The sequence below is a fragment of the Lathamus discolor genome, chromosome 3 (assembly GCF_037157495.1).
Source record: "Lathamus discolor isolate bLatDis1 chromosome 3, bLatDis1.hap1, whole genome shotgun sequence".
Classification (NCBI taxonomy): Eukaryota; Metazoa; Chordata; class Aves; order Psittaciformes; family Psittacidae; genus Lathamus; species Lathamus discolor.
The window spans coordinates 88560995-88582357 of NC_088886.1; the positions used below are offsets into that span (position 1 = coordinate 88560995).

At 38.3% G+C, this 21363-nt stretch overlaps 1 protein-coding gene across 1 annotated transcript; it reads right to left on the minus strand.

Moving 5' to 3' along the window:
- Positions 1-4559: 4559 nt before the first annotated feature.
- Positions 4560-19370, minus strand: LOC136009927 (plasma membrane ascorbate-dependent reductase CYBRD1). The gene is made up of 4 exons (XM_065670410.1): positions 19025-19370; positions 11825-12033; positions 9049-9203; positions 4560-8839 (listed from the first exon to the last, which is right to left on the minus strand). Exons 1-4 carry the CDS (start codon positions 19353-19355, stop codon positions 8536-8538), a joined length of 999 nt encoding a protein of 332 aa, XP_065526482.1. The 5' UTR covers positions 19356-19370; the 3' UTR covers positions 4560-8535.
- Between the last annotated feature and the right edge of the window lie 1993 nt (positions 19371-21363).

The window sequence follows — 21363 nt, forward strand, 5'->3', positions numbered from 1 at the left end:
TAATCTTAACTTCGCAATCAGCAAGACATAAAAACATGAAATCAGCCATTCTAGTTAGATGATTTGATTTTAATGTCAAGATAAACTGTTGTCCACGCAAGTAACTGAAGGAAAAGGCAATGATGGGAATTCTTATCCATTTTTCTATTATATATATATCTAGTCCAGGAACTCCAGAATATTTAACTTGGTAATATGATACTGTCTTCCAATTAATAATTTTAAATTTTTAGACCAAGAAAATAATATTTATTTCTCATTTGTTTAATTACTAATTATGGGATTAAATTTTATTTATTCATGTTTATGACATAATTAGAAAAATACTAAAATTTTGTTAAATGATCTGTTAATAATTCCATTTGAAAACTTGTATCCTCTTAGTGCTCAACTCCCTGAAACTGCCTTCTGCCATCAGTATTTATTGTCTGCTTACTGTAGAGACCTGCTTTGCTTGTGAATTTCCCTGCATTGTGATGCAAACTTATTTCAGCATCTCAAAATATTGCATTTTCCATAGGTACTGTAGGTTAACAAAAGACAACAGTCTAAAACTTGGCTGTGAATGATTTCATGTTACACAAGTCTGCCTTACAAGCAAAAATCTTGCCTCCTCTTTTAACACTCAGAGCATAAGATACAAAATCAAAGAATGCGCAGAAGACTATATAGACAACGAATTGCTAAAATAAATGTAATGATGCACAGTTCTACAGTCACCCTTTTCTCTTTTCTGAAAGACCCTGCATATAAGGCAAATCTCCACCTGGCAAATTCTAATGACAGTTTTTCTTAATTGCACATATGTTACTAGGTGCACTGTGGCCAGCTCTATATAAAACCAATATACTACTTCCATTATAGCTGGCCATTTGCGTCAAAGCACAGACAGTTTCTTTGGTTATCTGTGTTCCTGGCTTGAGGCCAGTAGCCTTCCTGCCTTTTATTATTTGCAGCAAAGTCTAAAATAGAGACTGAATAAAATAACCGACCAAGAATATATCTTCAGATAATATTGTCTGTGTGCCCCATTCTCTCTTCCTTTTCTCTCTCTCCCCCTGGGGAAAAAGCAGTTATCGTCCTTACTCTAAAACCAGCTCGTATCCACAGCAATCATGTAAATCTTGGCATCAGTCTCACAGCAGAATAAAAAGTCAAATCAGCAGGAAGCTTCCACATAAGAGCAACAGGCAGCCCCAGGAGGGAGAAAGAAGCCAACAAAACCCCCAAAACAAACCTCCCCAAAACCTCTCAAACTCTTCCATTTATTTTCTCTCAAAGCTTAAGAGTTCTACTCATTAGAAACACTAAGGTTTTCTTGTAATTTTTAAGACAATATGCCTTCAAAAACTAACAATCACTGTTCAGCAAGCTTGCCAGCCTTTCAAAGCCTTTTATTTCAAAGCTTCTTTCTGAATAAACAAATCTATGAAGAAACTGAAGTTTCTGCTTTTCCTAGTGTTTTGCATAGGGGCTACACAAGCTGTCTTCTCTCAAAATGAGCCAGACCTCAAATGATAGATTTAAAGTAACCAAAAGTTGTTGGATGTAGCTGGTGGGGTGGATTTTATATATTTTACATACAGACTGACTCTAAAGCCACAAAAATATTTTTAATTGGAAATTCAATATATTAGATCAAAATCCCAAGGTATTCTTTATTATTTCAATCCTACATATTCAAAAATATTACTAGTAATTTGATCAGGAGTCAGGATTATTTTAAATATTTAGAGATAGGCAAAGGAAAACTAAATGTAATACGAATAAGTGTCATATAAACATGTCAACATAATAAAACTAAAAGTGTGGTTTGTAATATGATCTGAATTTGTACATGTTGGACAGAATGTGTTTGTATCCAATTATTACATTCCACAAGAGCTTACTTTAGGGTGAGTTAGTCTTTTTAGGCATCAGGAACAACTGTCTTACTCGTACTAAACTGACTTGCCCTTCCCCAAATGAGGTAAAGATTACCTGAATTATAAAACAGATAAAAGGTACTCAGAGATACAAAGATTTTGTTTGCTAGAGCAGAAATTCAGGAAATTAAAAGTTAGGATTAAAATGTCATTAGAAGAACTGGAGAATGGAGCTTGGAATAAGAAAGAAATGTTATTTAGTGATTGGAGCTGGAAGCACTCTTACTCAAAAGATACCTTCTTTTCAAACTGGAGTAATGCTACTGTGGGGGATTTGAACCCCGATTGGTGTGGGAATGGCTGACTGAGTGTATCACCTGTGCTCTTTTTCTTGTTTATTTGAAGATAGGATAGCAGTGCCTAGGTCTTTATGCAAACACTTTGAGACAAGTAACTGCTTTTGGTTATACAGTTATAGTCTTGTGGATAAGCAAATTCTTCCCAAGCTTTTGCAGTGCCATTGTCAGGGTCCCACAGCTTGGTAGCAGAGAACAGTTCATCCAAATCCATGTATAAGTGAGTATCTTCCAACGTAGCCTGAGAGGACAGGTAAGCAAGTCAGATGAGGAATTACTGCTAGCATATCATGTACAAAGTAACTTTCAGTAGTATTGAAACTAGTATGTTCAGTGGAATATATCAGAAAACATGCTTACAAAGTCAGGATCCACAAATAGGGTAAATTCAGAACAGAAGCTGCTAGCATATATCACAGGGCAGAACTTCTGGGTTATCTGAAATTGGCACTAATATTCACTTTCTCAGGGTCAAATTTTATGTGAGATTGCAAGATCACATGGCAAAAGTACTCAAAGTTCTTTTTTCTTTCGAATTCTTACTACTTTCATATCTTGTATATGAGCTTATCCCCAAACTTTCATGCTCTTACAAGCTGCACGTGCACGGAAGTTACGAACAGAAGTTTAACATCTGACGTACAGCACAATAAAGAATGATTTACCGGCCTTTTAAAATAATACAAAACTAAATATATAAATTCTGACATGACTGTGGTTTATATTTACTAACTTTTAAATTTTATTTTAAGGCAGATGACTATCATATTTTATCATCTAAAGCAATGACAGAGTTATCATCTGCCAAAGGCCTTTTGGTAGTGCTTGCCACCTAGTGGATTACTGCTTGTGTACACAAGGATCACCTGCTACAAAAATATTTTAAAATCTCATTGATGACACTGCTTATATAATATCCTACAGACTTGGAGTACCACTAGATCGAAATTTATTTTGCTGGAATGAAATGCTAGTGGAAATTTAAATAAAAATTGCTCCCATTTTCACAACTTTAATCCATTTACTGGTAGCTATGTAGCTATTGCTTGACTTGGTCATAGACAAAAGGTGGAATTTGAGACACTAGTCGGTATACATGGCCATGGACTCAACTGAAAACTCAAGCCCCAAGCTAACATAGGTTGGTCAGTAGTCAGTGATGACCATATTTGGCAAACATGAGTGAGCTCATTGAAATTTATACCAGTTGTTTCTACTTATTCTATTAGAGTTAGCTGTGGCCCTGTCATTTTTTAGAGTTCTGGTAGGTGTACAGTAGTAACTGGATTTTCTTGACTTTTTCTCCTTTCTTCCGTTAGCCACATCACTTGGAATGGTTGTCATCCATTTTGTTGACCTGGACTTTCATCTCTTCCTGGATAGTAATTTTCCCTTCCTTACTGCCCACTAGTCTTACAGAGATCAAAAGTATTGCTCCTATCATAACGCAATGAAAAAATCTGTACATAAGGTGCAAGTGTTCCATCAACTACTTACAAAAAGCTCTTAGCCACACAAATGCAATCTTCCTGCCAAAGTTTTGTGTCCCCTCTTTCAAGTGGGTATGCAATTGAGATTTTACTGAATTTTGTAATAATAAACGTATTAAAAAAATATGGGCCATTTTACCAGAGCTTTCTCCCCAAAATCCAGTCTATGGGAGACAATTAAGAGAAGTTATCAGCAACAGGGAATCTCAGGTTTGAATGCAGCAAGTTTTCTACTGTACTTATGATTGTAATGGTTTATCTTACTCTTACTTGTTACAGGTATGTTCATACAGATGGTTTTGCCATTTATAGCATTTTATGTTATTACTTATCAATAACCTATTGATGAGTAACTTGATGTGCAGATGTTAAATCTGGGTTAGGAGATTCCAGGGGGTCAAAACCTTTGCTCTGTGTTCAGTTTGGCTGTTACGTATCAGGGGGTGTCTGGATTTTACAGTGCATTATGTCATATATCAGGATTTATTATTTTTCCTCATTTGTTATGGCAGTCTCATGACTAAGGACAGTTTATGGGAGTTTTTCCTCTCTAACAACTGCTCTGAGGAATGTCTGTTATGATCAGAAGGTGAAATATAGATTTTTTTTTTTTCTGCAGTGAATTCCTTCACTTTCTGTTATATACTGATTATCCTTCTAACACTTACAGAGTACATAAATTTCATCAGGAAGATCATCAGGAATATTTGCTATTAAGAAATGTTTAAGAAATTTTGTACAACTATCCTCCTGTTTTCAAAAAGTAACCATAAGAATAATTTGATCTTTTGCTAAATTTAGAAAATTGTATTTAGCACTATAACATAAATCACTACTCAGTGATATCATAGACTTGAAAAATCATTTTTATTAACATACAAAAAGAATAAGGAAAATAGACATTGTAATTAAACATTTGCTTTCATCTACAAGTGAGTAGTAACAAAACAATAAAATAGTTCTTTGGGTTCTTGTGAACAGTTAGAAAGAGGAGGGAATTTTTTTGAAATAGAAGGAAAAGAGTTCTGAAATAGAAAAATTTTGCAATATCTCTTAGTCTTTCAGTAAAATATCCATGTAAATAAGTAATCCATATTTACAATATCGTATTTTCAATATCATATGCAATCTTGGTTACATGAAGTAAGAAGCGTACAGTAATTACCATACATTCAACTTTAAAACCTAATTTGGACCATCATTTCTCAGTTTCATTAATTTTGGAGGAAACACTGTTCTGCTGCTGTGCACAGAACTGCATGGCAGCATCTAATCACATTTCATTCTTTTTTTTCAGGCATCTTAAAAAGATAGCACTTTTAATGTTAGGTTTTGTAACTTCATATGTTTTATGAGGAATCCAAACTTGGAATGTGAGCTCTACAATCATATCCCTGTAAATACACTAATGTAGAAGATTTCCAAACATGCAGAAAAATCCTGATAAAAAAGCTAGTGTTATACCTTCCATTTGTATCTTTGAAAATACACTTTTTTATTTCCTGTGTGGCTACTATTACCCATAATACATGTAAGGAAAGTTGCATGAAAGGAAAGTTAATGGAAGGCCACTCTGAGAAGCAGCTTTGGGAATGTTTTTTTCCCCTCATGAAAATTGATCTCCAAAGTCCTATGTATTTTTATTTAGCACTTGAACTAACCTCATATGTTGCGAGGATACCTAAAGACCTTTTTAATCAGTTCAGAGCAGAAGCCAAAAGTCTATAGCACGTTGAGTCTGTTTTAAATTGTACACTCCAAAGTTGAGCAAGGTTTAGGAGCTCACAGCTACTGCAACTCATAGGGACCTTCCAAAGACCAAAGCAGCTAGAAGCCCACAGTTCATACATAGGAGATACCACTGATGATGATAATTTCCCAGAATGGAATCTCCCAGATCCCACTGAGTTTCTACTATCATGTTTAACCTCACAGTTGAAAACCAAAAAATACCAAAAAATACCAAAAAATAGTCTTGATTTTCAGTTAGTTTTGTATCATCAGAATAGAGGGATGAAGAAATGCCACTATTCTTTTTCAAGTATCATTACCCTTAAACGGTACATGGAATAAAACGTAAATCAGAAGACATACTGTTTGCTGTAGCTTAACCTTAACAGCATATAGAACCATTCACCTAAAAACTGTTGATTTCAATACATCCAAGTCAGTGTCATAACAAAAGGAATCACAGATTTTGTGATGTTTTTTTTCCCAATATGCTAGACAGTTTCTTCCAGAACAATCCTTACATAAGTGACTGCCTTCCACACACTGGGTACTAGGCAAGGGTTGAAAGAGCTCATTTTCACAAGTGGACGAGAAACGGTAACAAGCCAGTACATACCAACTTAGAATGCTGTTGCCTGTGTGTGTAGAGAAAGCTACCATAGTAAATTGAACAGCTGAGTTCATTTGTTCATTTCATCTGTTATACTTCAAAAGTATGAATAGAGCACCTTTCACGAAGACTAAGCATTCATCCACCAGCTGTAAGATGCTTACTGATTTAATCAAAAAGCAGGCTTGTTGAGCAAAACATAACGAGATCAGAAGACAACAGCGCAGTTTAGTGTTCTCCAGAAACTACTGCAAATCCCTCTTCCTACTTAGTGTTCAATATATAAATTTGTAGTAGGATGCATAACATTACGCATAACATACCAGGTCTTGTCAGTTGAGCACTAATGTAATGTAAAATAAGTGCTCTTGTTTTTCTTTAAGAAAGCTGCTATCAGTACTATCTGGATGTTATGCTTGTCCTGGTTTCAGCTGTAAGATTTTTCTTTCCTTCCTAGTAGGTGGTGCAGTGCTGTGTTTCAGCTTTAGTCCAAGAACAATGCTGATAACACACCTATGTTTTAGTTGTTGCTAAGTAATGCTTACCCAGATCAAGGACTTTTCAGTCTGACGCTCTGCCAGTAAGGAGGGGCACAAGAAGCTGGGACACAGCAGAGACAGGACACTGACCCAAACTAGCCAAAGGAGTATTCCATACTACAGCACATCTTGCCCAGTATGTAAACTGGTGAGAGTTACCCTGAAGGACTGGATCACCACCCGGGTAGGACTGGGTATTGGTCAGCGGGTGATGAGCAATTGTATTGTGCATCACTTATGTTTATCGGCTTTTTCCCTTTTCCCATTTAGTTTTATATTCTCTCCCCTTGTTATTTCCCTTATCATTAGTATTATTATTAGTGGTAGTAGGAGTAGTTTTGTATTATCTGTGCTCACACAATAGTTTAGTATTCCTCCTGTCATAACTGAATTTTACACTAAGGCATTTAAAAGCAGACATTTTCTTAAATGAAACAATTCAGTAATGCTAGGTGGGTCCTAGCCATCCACAAACATATGTAAGTGAAAACACAGAACCCTGGGATGTAGTCCTTGAGTACCAAATGGTACTGCAGGAAAGTTTTCTGAGTAATTCACTATGCTAGCTTTCTATACTGCATTCACCAAATGATGAAATGTTATTACAAATCAAATAACAGACGTTTTTTGTTAGAGAAGGTCCAAAAGAACTCATGACTAGAATTGTCCTAATACAATACTGAACTACAAAAATAGCATATTTTCTAAAGTTGAATGTGTTTAAACATTTTAAAAAGCTGAAGTAGATAAAAAATTACACAGTTAAAAAAAATAGGGAATTATATGCTGTCTGAAACTGTCTAGATTGCAACATGAACAGTGGCGAATCTGGACTTGCAGTGGGCTCTGCATTTTTTACAAGAGATTATAATAGAAAGGCTCATCCTTTTCAGCATGTGCAATCAAAATAATCTACTATAATTATTCTTCTGTAGTAGTAAAAAATACAAACACTGTTTATATCTGTGAAAATAATGAATGAATGTAATACATTAATACTCCGATTACTAGGAAGAGCTATAAAAGTAAAGTGCCAGTAGAGACTCAAATTGCATTATTTAACAATTTAATTTCAAATTAAAAAGTCATAAGAGTTCATATAGTTTGCTTATAGGCTAAAGTATGTCTTTCATGCCCACAACAGTGATGATTTTGACACCAGTGTGGAGATATAAAAATTGGCTTTTAGTTAACAGGTAGCATTTTAATCAAATCAGCAAAGCTCAGCAGTTTCCTATAGGAAACATTTCTCACTTCAAGATCCTTTCTTCTGTGAGACTGCTGGCAGTCTTCTCTGCTTTCTTCTCTGCTCCTAATTTCTAGTCTAGTGCCATAAATCAAAAGAACTGTGCAATCAAATATAAGCAAAAGCTGCCATGTGGGATAAAAGGAAGACTTGGTTTAAATGATACGTATTTTTCTAAGTGTGTATCTGTACCTTTTCAAATAAGACAAAACATTTTTATGGTGCCACTCTGCTACGTGATTAATTACCCCAAACCTTAGAAGTTGGCGAAGGGGGTTAATCAACTCGAGAAATCAGGGCTTTCAAAACATGAAGATTACCAGAAAAATTGTGTGTGAGCAACTAAATTCTGCTGTCGGATACACTTCAGGACTCTGATTCATAACCTACAAAATCACTCAGAACAAAATTTAGTCTCAATCTTGTTAATATGGAGAACATTTTCCAGTTATGTGATTCTTCCGTTATAGCATTCACGCTCGCATTTTTTAAATGAGGACTGAGCATGAGCCTATATAATATGTCTGAGATTTACTGGAATTTAAATCATATGCAGAAAATTTGACTATCTTTGAGCAAGCTGTACAGCAAATAAAACCCCAACCTATCTATATGTCAATATAACTAAATCATAAGGAACAGTGGTGAGGGAGAGAAGGGCTGGCAGTATAACCATACTGTTATTCTGTGTATTGTCTTTACATAGTTGATCGTTGTCCTGCTTCATCAAGTTTGAGGTTTTGTTTTCTGGCTGCTTCACTGTTGATCCTCAGATCAGATTTATCTGCATTGCCGCCATCTGTCATCGTGGATTCTGCTTCTGTGCCTTCAGGAGTCCCTCCAGTAGTCAGCAGAGCTTTAGCATTCTCTTCTGGAGGGCGCTTCCAATAGGGCCTGCTTGCCATCCACAAAATTAATATACCAAATATGACAAGCAAAACACCAAGACAATTGACCAAAGTTGCCTCTGGTGGGGATTCACTGTATGCGGGATTACTGCGCCTTTGGAAGGTAAAAAAAAAATAAGGTCAGTTGTTTTACAGACAGCCCTGGTCTTGAAACCTCAAAAACCTGCTAGGTAGGAGGTCTTTTTAAAACTAAACAAAGCAAAAGAAAACAGTGGTGCAATATTCAACGGTTGTTATTGTGTGCAAATGGAATAGAGTTTGCAGTGAATAACCTTGATAAACAAATGGGAAAAAAATACTTACAAGGCAAATATAAGCTTTTCTGTGATTCCCATGAGAGCTGTTGCAATCACCGTTGCAAAGATGGTAAGACCCGAATAAACATGTATTGGCATAACTGCTCTTCGGAGGGAAACTGGAGCAAAAGGGAGCAGAAGGACAGCGAAACCCAAGAAAAGCTAAACACAAAACATATTCATAGTTAAACCTATATGGGAAACAAGGTGAACTTCTCAAGCAGAATAAAAATCATTATAAAGATTCCATTTTGAGATGTTGTCAGGTACAAATTTGAAAAGAATTGGCATTTTTATTTCTGAATGTCTTTCTGTTCAAAACCAAAGCAATAATTCTGGATTAGCACCTGGGAAGCAGATATGAAATATTTTAGAAATAATCCCACCTAATATCGGTGTCCAGACTTATTGGTAATGCTAAAACTGCAACCAAACTAAGTACTAGAAACACAAATTTTCAATGTTACTAATTCAGTAATGTATTAAAGGTGTGAAGAGCTAGATTTTTGCAGTCTCTTCAAGTCCTGTTCTCTGCTTCTACTGCAGATTTACACGTAAATGAAGATCAGAATGCAGTCTCACCTTTTGACTTGAGTGGACTAAATAATTTTACCTTCTTAGAGTGTTAGTTAAATTACACGTCTTTAGAAAGGCAGCAGTCTCTCAGTGTATCAATCAGTTGGCATTTACAGAGCGAAGATGTGTGTGAGTGGCATGAAGTTATTCAGTGGACATGAGTCCTCCCATTAGCACTTATTTTGTGACAGAAGATAACCCATCATGTCACATGGTTGAGACACAGGCTTACCCATTCATACTGAGGTTGCATCCCTTCTTTATTTTGTTGTGCTATTATTCACCACTGTTGCTAAATTAGAAATAGTGCATGAATTTGCATTTCATTTTAGTTTAACTTCCAGTCTCAGTGCTTGTTTTTAGTTCCCATACTAGATTAAACAGCCTGGCATTTTTTCCTTGCGAAGCTTTTTGATACACCATAATCAAGTGCTCTCTTAATCTTGTTTAGATCTGCTCAACAGTTGAAGCTTTTTAAGTCTTTCGCTGGAAGACAGTTTTTCCAGCTCCCAGTTTACTTTTTCAGTTTTTCTTTGCCTTATTTTTTTTTACATTTAAAACAAAATTATTCCACAGGATTTCATATTAATCTCATTAATGCCATATATGAAGGTTAAAATAATCTCTTATTAGAATTTACTTTTTGCTTTCACAGCATCATGAGAATTCATTTTGAGCCTCATGTCATCTTTGAGTACTTTCCAGAGACGTTGCTTCCCAACAGCCAATCTCCAGTTTATGTTTCTGCCTTGTTCTTAAATTTATGTCCTTGTGTTTAACTGTATTAACATACATTTGGCTTATATACAGTAGATTTACACTATCGTTCCTGTAGGTATAGAATTGTGTGAGCACCCCCCCAATAACTTTTCAGTTTTGAGACTGACGTGCCATTTTTGGCAAATGACGCAGGTCTTCTCTATTAACAGAGACTTTATGACTATATTTTAACAAGAATGCTCAATCAATTAACAAACAGCAGTCTCTGACTGGAAACTTGCATCCCAGTTTGGAGGCAGTAACACCAGTTCTGTTGGTGAGACAGGCAAGGCATTAAGTGCCATTGATCATGTTTATAGTAGCAAAAGGAAAATCAGAATTAAGTTCTTATTCACAATTCTTTGTCTTAACCGTTAGAAAAAATGATGATACCCAGTATAGTGGCAGCACAGATTTCCCTGAAATAACTGTATTACTAACTAGAACAAGGAAAACATTGTTCCTTCTTATTCATTCATATTCATTCTTATTCATTTGTTCAGCTATAAAGAATATATGTGACAATGCTGCAATACGCTTTCTTTTTTTCTGAGTGTTAAAATCAGTATTTCAGCAGTATTTCCTGTACCTGCTAGACTGAGCAGTGAAGGATAAAAGTCCAGAACCTAAATTCCTTAGCTGGGGATTTTCTTTGCTTGATCACCAGATAATTAAGTCTTATTTCTTTTTGGTGTTTTGAAAAAAAATGAAGAGTCACAATTTGAAGGAACAAAATAAATTTCCATAGTGTAATAATACAGTATAGCCAATTCAGAATATATATGCAAAAACATCACATCTGTATGTGTACACTAAATGTCAGGGCATGTCTGCTCCTGTTCTATGCCAAATGCAAACCATACTAGCTCATTCTATTTTATGATAACTCTAATTCTCTGCCAATAGGAGCAGTTAAAATCATGTACATGAGCATTTAGAAAAGTTTTGCTTATTCAGGAAAACTGGTTAGCAGCTCATTCAGATGTCAGATCCTTTCAATATGCACTGCTCCCTGCTGCATTGTTCTGCTGATAAACAGAAGTCTTGAGGCCAAGAAGTGACTACTTAAAGTCATGATAGCAGTAAAAAAGGAAAACCAGTTACTTCGTTTGAGACTTCCTTAGTAAAATCCCTCACTGTATTTAAATATGCTGCCAACAAACCAAATAATTTGCTTTCACTTCAGCAGTGTATAGAGCTTAGAAACACACTGTCGTATAACTGATTAGTGAATAAACTGCCATTATCTGAGCAAATAAACAAAATACGCTTTAAAATACATTTTTTCTTTGTAGTCAAGGATCCTGTATTTGCACATTTGCTAATTTGCCACATCACAGAATGGAAAATGGGTATCCGAGTAGTTACAGTGTTTTAGTGAGGGCCTATTGTGCCTGAATTACTCAATACATTTTTCAAATAATTTATAAATACAGTTAGGTTCTGACCTGGACAGAATAAAATATAACAGCAGCCAGCCCGATCCAGCTGTGCAGACTGTACATGTTAGGAATGTTACCGGCATTGTGGTATTCAAACACGGCTACCATAGAAACAATTACAAGAATCATAGCTATGGTATTTAATCCAGCATGTATGAACTTCATTAGGACTTTGCTGCACTTCCAGGTCCAGGGCAACCTGTACACAATAATAGCTGGAGAAAGAACAGAAACAAGATTTTTATGCCTCATATGATAACTTCTCTCAGATTTTAATAATCATGCATCATTCACATAGTTCCATTGTAAATTACGGCAAAATCCAACCTTTAATCCTCTAAAAAAGTCTATTAAAAGGCTTTTTCTCCTGCACATAGCATAGCATATTCCAAATTGTCCTGGTTTCAGCTGTAAGTTATTTTTCTTCCTAGTAGTTGGTGCCTTTGTATGTTTTGGCTTTAGTCTGAGAACAATGCTGACAACACACCGATGTTTTCAGTTGTTGTTACGTAATGCTTACCCTGATCAAGGACTTTTCAGTCTCTCATGCTCTGCCAGTGAGGAGGGGTACATGAAGCCGGGAGGGAGCAGAGACAGGACACCTGACCCAAACTAGTCAAAGGCTATGCCATACCACAGCACATCATGCCCAGCATGTAAACTGGGGGGAGTTACCTGGGAAGAACTGATCGTTGCTCAGATCAGGCTGGGCATCAGTCAGCAGGTGGTGAGCAATTGTATTGTGCATCACCTCTGTTTTTTGAGCTTTCATTTCTTCTCTTGCTGTTTCCTTTTATTATCATTATTGTTATTGTTGGTATCCTTTCTATTATCTCTGTATTTTAGTTTATCTTTGTTATTAAACTGTTCATATCTGAACCTGTGGGTTTTACATTCTTTCAATTTTCATCCCCATCCTGCCCAGGGAAGCTGTGGGTGAGCGAGTGGCTGTGTGGGTCTGAGTTACCGGCTGGGCTTAAACAGCAACACAAATATGCAACCGAATCTTAAACATAGCTTTTAGGGAGATTTCTTCCCAATTTAAAAAAAACCCCCAAGCTTAAGTGTGTTTCAAAAAAGAACAGTAAACAACTCCATGTTGTCTTTTCCTCATTCCTTAAATTGATGTAACAGGGATTCTGCATAGGATTTTGATTTTTTCGCTACTAGTCAGATTGGAGGAATAGGGCCTAATTCTTATATCCAGAAGACTACCTACTGAGAAAGTGTGTAAGATTTTTTTTTTTTTAATATTTATTCTCTTTACAAACTTTGGATAATTCTAATCTCTAATTGGGTAGATATTTATCTATTACATTGATATATTTACTACATTGAGACATGGTGAGGCACTGGAAAATGTTGCCCAAAGAAGTGGTGAATGCTCCGTATCTGGCAGTGTTCAAGGCCAGGCTGGACAGAGCCTTGAGTGACATGGTTTAGTGTGAGGCATCCCTGTCCATGGCAGGGGGGCTGGAACTGGATGATCGTAAAGTCCTTTCCAAACCTAACTGTTCTATGATTCTGTGACATTAATAGGACTACTTCAAATGGGAAAACACTACTCAGCATAAGGGAATCATAATCTAACTCTTAAGAGTCAAAAGGATTTGGCAACTGCAACTCTTCTACCACTGTTAGATGAAGGTAAGGAGGTTTTGCCTGTATTTGTGTTAGTGACTCCAGCAAAGAGTGTTTTGTTCACTCTGAACAAACCAACAATTTCTAGTGATCTAACTCCAAACAGTCCATAAGAATGACCTAGAGCTGCTTCTTGCCAAACTCTTTCCTCCAGGTCCCCTGCAACAACTGCCCCCTGCCTGTTGTATGACCCAGGTGCTTTCCGCAGGAGACACACAGACACCAAATTACATCATTGAAGCCCCAGGTACTTCTGATTGCAAACTGGGCAGTAATTCTGGATGCGTGACAGCACGTAAGTATATCCAGATAACGGGACAAATATTTATGAGGACACCTGATCATTTGACCAATAAAGGCTGGTGCTGACATCCATAATGTTCTGCCTGAGCAAAAATGAAGTCTGATCTCCATTCGTCAGATTCATCACATCCTCATTTAAGGTTTCTAGTTATGAAATTACATTCAGATCTTTATATGTAATTAGCTATACTAAAAAAAAGAATAAGAACATATGCAGAGTTTTAAACAAGTTCCTGTTCCAAACATTAAGAAATAGATGTGCACCAGAAGAAAAAAAGACGTATGAAGTGATAAATGCAAAGATTAAGAGTTTACTTAAGTAATTCTCATGTACCTGACTCATTACTTCTCCATAACAGATAACCTATGCAGAAAGCATAGGTTATGGAAAATAAATGGAATATTTATGCTGTACTTTGTGCTGAGTAGTAAAAAATGACAAATTATTTTCAAAGTTCTGTTTACACTTTTTTTTTTAACTTGGTTGCATGCCAGGAAACACAATACTGCCCTAAATGAGTCACAAAGAAAACACTGTTCACGAGTGACATTTCCAGACTACGATCAGATTTTAAATCAATGTATACTTTGATATACTGTGTGAAAATGTAATACTGGAATGAAAGTGTCCCTTAGAACACTGAAATATATGCAGCACTTAGGCAGGTTTTGGCTTTCTACTTTTAAAAAAGTAGCAGTAGTAAATCCTACAAAACCAAGAAGATAGTAGCCTTGTTTTTAAAGACAGTTTGACAGCATCAATCTATATGACACAGGTATGATTCAGCACAGCAAGCTCATGATCATTTCCAACAGTCGCCCAAAAGTTCTGTGGTAATTTTATATCATGTTAATATTGAAATGATTGCTTGCATCAGAGTATTATTAACTTAGTTCTAATGATTATGATTTCTAATTTTGTAAAGCAAGTATGCCAAAAGGTCCCAAACATCCCATGAGGATATTCCCAACAAATCTTCCTTGCTCCATCTTACCATATGGCCCATAGTATTGTCAATAATTTATTCCAAGTGCAGGACGATAGTGTACTCTAAATGGCTTGAGGTAAACTTGATGTGCATAGGTCCTGATGTCAGTTTTCAGCCTTTGATCTTAGGGGGTCTAGTCCAGGCTAGAATTTCTGGATAACATTTTTCTTTAGTGCATAAGGTGCTGTCATCTAATTGATTAAACTTTCAAAATCACTATAATACTCCCTAGCCACTCAGTCTCAGATCTCTATCTGGGCCATGAAATGTCTGGGCTGTTTCCCATAAGCAGTATGACAGAAAAGCAAGGAATACAGTCTGATGGTTCGGACACTTGTTAACAATACCATGCATTAGCATGTTACATGCCACAACCCAAGACATATGCACAATAGTGCAATTTGGTTTAATTCTCTTTCCATGAGGGCTATGTGTGATGTTATATTGCAACTTGAGCAGATCTGACTTTATCACTGTGAAAAGACAAAGCCTCATTTCCCCATCACTACTTCTGTTCCCTTACTTCTGTACTAACTAGTACTTTTCTGACTAGCGGGAGGTAGCAAGACAATCTGGGGAGCAAAGCAGGGAGGAGGAGGAGAAGGAGGAAGATTCTGCTTCCAGTGGTGCAAACTCTAAAGAACTGACTCAATGTGTAATTTGATCTCAAGATTAAAATAGCCTGGGTTAAAAGCACATAGACAGTTAACAGCATTTTTAGTGGTGACAGTCTATGAATCCTTAGATGCAGCTTTTTCACTCAGATCTCATTCCTGTTTTGAGCTCTGATTTTAAAGCATGTCACATAGGGCTGAGTGATCTTACAATATCTTGTATGTGGCATGTGACATCTGTTCTTTGCCAAATGTATGAAGTAAAAGTCTAGAGTTAGCTCTCTAGTACTTCTGACTGGCACATGATTTACATGCTGTAGGGGAGATGTCATGGATTGCTCATGAGATGCCTTCCCCTTTAGCAGGCACACAGCGTGGTTCTGTGAGTGCACTGGGGTGCCAGAAAGGAATGTTCCTCTTTACTCCTCCCATTTCCTCTCTTGCTCCTTCTTGGCTGATCCCGTTGCTTACCTTTGGCAAGTTCTGAATGCCCAGTAGATTTTTTTGGAACCACTTTAACACCAGAATCAACAAGTGCCCATTTATGATTTCAAACAACTCAAACTAAGTTCATCAAGAGAGCTGCCTCTTCACAAGTTGCCTGTGACGAGATCCTTACAGCTCAGAAGTAATTTGCCTTTCCAATTCATGGGAACTCTGCAGGCCATTGGATATTAGAAACTCCAGCAATTAGCTACTTTTCCTTTGAACAGATGGGGGATTTTATGTTTGAAGCAGAGATTTGTCAGATAACTCAGAGAAAGCAGTATCTTTTGGTGTGATTTCACAATGAAAGACTATGCTTACTTTAAAATGGATTTGCAGTCTTTCTTCTTGCTCTTACACATTGCACACCATTTCCCTTCTGCCATCTGTGGCCCTTCAGAGACCTTTAGGGCAGGCAACCCGACTTTCTATTCCAACCAAAAAAACGTACTTGGGGTGGCTGGGTAGGTGTTAGTTTTCTCCTAGTTGAGTTAATTTAGTTTTTGGGCTCAAAAAGGCCAGAAAAAGGCCAGAGCTGGCTCAAACCAACCAGTACAAAATACTCCTTTGGAGCATGTCCTGTGTCTACAGTCATCGTTCAACATTTCTACATGTGAAATAAGACAGGATTCCTTATTTATTTATTTAATCCATTCTATCACACTACTATTCCTTCAAGCCCTTCTTAAAACTCACTTTTCCTTCATGTTATTTTCCTTTTTCTTTTAAAAAATATGTACTGATATGCACACAGGCTTCTATTGCCTCTGTTTTCCCCACTTTCAGTGTAGAAAATCGTCTGAACAATTACTGTGCACTGCCAGTGTTTTGTCAGGTATCCTGTACCCAAAACTAAATGATCCACCTGATCCACAAATAATAGGTATTAACATGCCTACAGCTTTTTCACTTGATTGACAAGATACATGCAACAGTTTTGTTAGGGGACATCTACTTCCCAATATGCACATTATTATAGTCATGCTTTCTACCCCCTACAGACCAACATACAACATTTCTATCCTTTGTATGGACTAATGAACTCAAGAAACAGTTGGTTTGGTTATTATTTGGAATCGCCCACACAAATTTAACCAAGATATTTATTAACTTATTCCTTTCCACTTTTAACTACTCAAAGACTTCTTTTTCTTGTGCGTGTGCAGAGTAACAGGAAACTTCCATTTACTTTACATCCTTACCTACACAAGACTTGAGTCAACATCCTTACACTGTGACACTGCGAAAAACTGAGTTTTAGGACAATAAAAAACAATATGTAGGAAAAAGCTGCAGAAAACCTCTCCCTATTTTCTTCAAAATGTCTATGCTTATAGAAAGACCAGCAGTTTGATCATAGTAAGTAGTATAGATCTTAGTGAAGTCACCAGGTGTTTCTCACTGCTTATTTATGGCCTGAAATTACACTTCCTATTGAGCAATCTTGCATATAACAACTTCAAAATGCTGTTTATTGCTCAATAATAATTTGTAACTTGAAGCCACAAAGCTGAGAACACACCCCACTGCCACTGAAAAAGTGGAATGTGCAGTGTGTGTTCAAATCACAACATTCCCTTCATAGCCAGAACTAGACAGCCACCCGCTCTTCCTGCGTCTTCCAACCTCTGACTGGCTGGGCTCTTGCTGGAGAGCAAGCAAGCACACATGTGATGCAAACAACATGTTCCACTGGAATGAATGTCTGCATGTGCTGGACAAATTTTTCTGGCTGGATGAATGCAGTGTATCTTTCAGCAGTGAAAGAATTGTAAGTAAGGTTATTAAAACTGAAATTTTTAGTTTGTCTAGACAAAATTTGAGTTTATCTTCTATTTCAAAGAAAAAATACTCCTGCTTACGTTGATACTGTAAGTCTCCAGTGGTTTACTGTTTAAGAACAGTAAAATCTTCCCCATCCTCTCACCCCAAAAGAAAATGGTAAAACCGTGGGAGAATTTCCACTGCTCTGCAGAATTTCTTTGCCCTTCTTGGAGATGTTCCTAATGTTTCACTTAGTTCTCTTCATGTTGAAACTACAAAAACTTTGTCACTGCGTTTATGAAAAATTACTGTTGGAAGCTGTTTTCTCTGTCAAATTTCCCCATTAGTTTTAATACCGTTAGCATAAGTTGACAAGAATTTTTTAGATACAGTCCAGTGCCCTTATTTTTGCAATATTTAGCTCATTTAAATATATTCACAAGCAGCTAGATAAGCACCTCTGTGGTGCTCTATCATTCATTATCTGCTTTTTAACTTTACAGACAGCATTGTATTTTTCTTTCTAAACTTCCAGTTTTCCCACTGCAGTGTGTCTAATTTAGTTTATTTCTTGGAATTAGCCAGTGTCGCTAACTACAAAGACAGTTCAAACTCCAGTATTCCTCTCGGCCTCGAGGACCAACCCTTGCACTTAAGACCTGGCATACTGTTCATGTTGTTAAGAGTAGTAGGAAACATTTCAGTTAGTACAAGGCTGAACTCTATGCAAGTGGAAGTTTATACACTCTATGAAAAAAAACCAGACCTAAACCAAAACCCCACTGCATCATAATCACTGTATGTTATTTAGGCAAAAGAATAAGAATGGATTTAAAACGTATATTTCCCAAAATGATTTACATTACGTCTGGGCTGATGAATTGCATTTTAACGATGCTTACACTTTCTCTGGCACAAACCCTGTTCCTGGATCTAGCTTCAGTGGTATTGAACTTCCCTTTCTCCTCTTGGGATACGGGAGAGAGCCAAAAGCAAGGGAGCCAAAAGCAAGAAACTTTCCTAGGGCAGCATTTCTGGCATCGGGATTCTCAACTTGCATAAATTCAGGCTGACTAGGAAAACAGCTCGCAAGCGTTACTCCAAGTGCAAGGCAATGCCAGGCCAGGGTAAACAAGTGCTTGCAGAAAAAACCCGTATAGCAGTTTTGGCTTATTACAAGGAACTCTTTGTCCCTTCTCGGGGAGTGCTGGCTTCCCTAAACCGCTCCGGGCCGCTCACCGCGGCGCACCGCTCCCGCTGTCACCGGCCCCGGGCCACCCCGGCGGCTGCGCCGCTTCCCGCCCCCGGCAGCCCCAGCCCCACGCAGCCCCGGCTCCCCCGCGGCTCCACGCCGCTCCGCTCCGCCCCGGCCCGGCCCCCTCTGTGCCAGCCCGGGGCCCTTGGCGCACCGATGCCCTGGATGAAGACGAAGCCCGTGATGATGAGGACCGGGTGCCAGTTGAACTCCCTCACGCTGCCGTCCCAGCTCAGCCCTTCGCGGTAGTGGAAGACCCAGACTAGGGAGAAGATGACGGACACGAAGCCGACCAGCAGCGCCGAGACCAGCAGCGCCAAGAACCGCCCGTAGGCCTCCATCTTCCGAGCCCCGTACACGGCAGCGAGCTCCGCGAAGGAGGGGCCGGCCGGGCGGGGTCGGGTGCGGGCCCCGGCCGGTGAAGCGGCGGGCGGTGCCGCCCCGAGACACGGTGCCCGCCCGGTGGGGCGGGAGCAGCGCGGCATTCCGCGCCCCTCCGCCCGGCCAGGCGCCGGGACAGCGACCTTCCGCGGTCCTGGCATTGCCGTTTCACGAGGAGGGTCTTGCTCGGGTGTGCGGGGGCTGTGTTTTGGGGGTTGGGTTCTTTTCTTAAGCAGTTTTCATAGACTCTTGGCCAGAGTTTCTCTCCCTCCCTTTCAGAGCTCCACTTTAGAAAAGACGTTTCAGGGTCGGCCCGTCCCAGGCCAGGGCCCCAGCCCCGTAGCTCTCCCTGCCGTGAAGATAAGCCATCAGAGCCATATGCACTAAGGGATAAAGCAGGAAGGTTGCTGTGATAAAGAGGCACACAGAGCAGACCGAGCATACAGAAAATGCAGAGCAGGAGCATACTTAAAGACACTGAAGGACTGCACTTGGAGCGCGCATTCCATCATGACCATCCCCTTTACTTCCATGTGGATTCATTGAGTGCTGTAAATGTAAACCAGATACTAACCAGTTTCGTATATGCACTCCAGCCTAAGCATGCGGGAGTATTTGGGCACTGCTCTGTTAAATAGCATCAAACATATCAAATGTTCACTAGATAAGAAAGAGAGCACACAAAAATTAAGACAATTCCAACAGTATGGAAAGGCCCAGAGCAGGAACGTGAGAGAGAAGTAGAAGAAACCAAAACAGAATTGCAAATGAGACAACAGGCAACACTTGCCAAAAATACAGCTTCATAGATTGGATCAGTTTTGTCAAATTATGTATTCGGTTGTTTTTTCCTTTGCTGTAGAACATTCAGCTGGTTCGGAAGCCTGTCAAATGTAGTAGGAGGATACGCACAAACATGTATGCAGTGCTACTTTGCTGGTATTTGATTAGCTTACTTTTGAAATATATATTGTGTCAAAATACATATGAATTAGAAATTCATTAACTGTTTGAGAGAAAAAAATTCTATTCACTCTGGCTAGTCTTTGAGCTGTCTGATGTCTCATGCTCAAACTGAGACTTAGAAAATTAAACAGTTTTATGGAACTTAAAATAGTTTCAGTAGAGTATCTGCCAATTCAAACCCAATACTCACTAAAGTATTGGAAACATCTACATAGAGACATGAAGACCAGGCCAGACTGGAGTGGGGTGCAAATGTATTTGTTCATTATTCTCTCTAGTCTCCTAAAAATAGATGTTGGGCTCTGACATTTCAAGGAAAAACTTGACTTGAGTATCACTTTACTGATATTTAGCTTTAGGTTACATGAATTTGGTATGACCTGCTCTCAGGATTTAAGTGGTTGCTCATTCTAGTCACAAGGGTGACTAGAACACTGAGGCAGCAATGGACTCCTGCCCGTATTGCTCCTGTAGTGCATGGCTACTTGGAAACTTCTGTCACCGTTGCTCTACCATTCATATACTTTGAGAGCAGCAGCCCAGATATAAATGTACAGGACTGTTTATCTAAGCAATACACCATGTCACCGTAGACCATTATTCTGTGCTTTTGATATAATCTTTTACATACAGGAAGTCTTTCTAGTTTCCAGCAACCGGTAACTGACTTCTCAGAACTGTAGTTAGAATGAGGTTAGAGTCTCTTTTGCCAGCTACATCTTTATCTCCATTTTTCCATGCTGGACAAATCATTGAAGATCCAAACCTTAGAACAGGACATTCCAGACAAGTTACAGTGTCCCTTAAACCTCTTGGATGAGTTTTTCAGCAGCCTTTGTAAACAACAGTACTGCTGAAATAGTCCAGCCAGATTTATTCTGGCAGCTGATTTAAATGACTTGCGGAAGCTTTAGAAATAACCCATCTGAAGTTATCTTACTAGGAGTGATACTGACAAATGAGTTCAACTAATTAGCATTTGAATGGCACAAAGAAACCTGAATGATCCTTTTACTTTTTTTGGCACTGAGTTCCATGTCGAAGCAGCAGAACCGTTTTACTTTTTCTATTGAGGGCATCACTAATTTATCTTTGCAAGAATTCTGACTATGGAATGGGACCCTTCCTAGAAATAACCTCTACCTA

Coding starts and splice junctions, on each gene's coding strand:
- LOC136009927 (XM_065670410.1), bottom strand. CDS start 19,355: ATGCCGCGCTGCTCCCGCCCCACCGGGCGGGCACCGTGTCTCGGGGCG. Junction 12,034..19,024: donor CGTCTTCATCCAGGGCATCG/GTGCGCCAAGGG, acceptor TTCTTTCTCCAG/CTATTATTGTGTACAGGTTG. Junction 8,840..9,048: donor GAAAAGCTTATATTTGCCTT/GTAAGTATTTTT, acceptor TACCTTCCAAAG/GCGCAGTAATCCCGCATACA.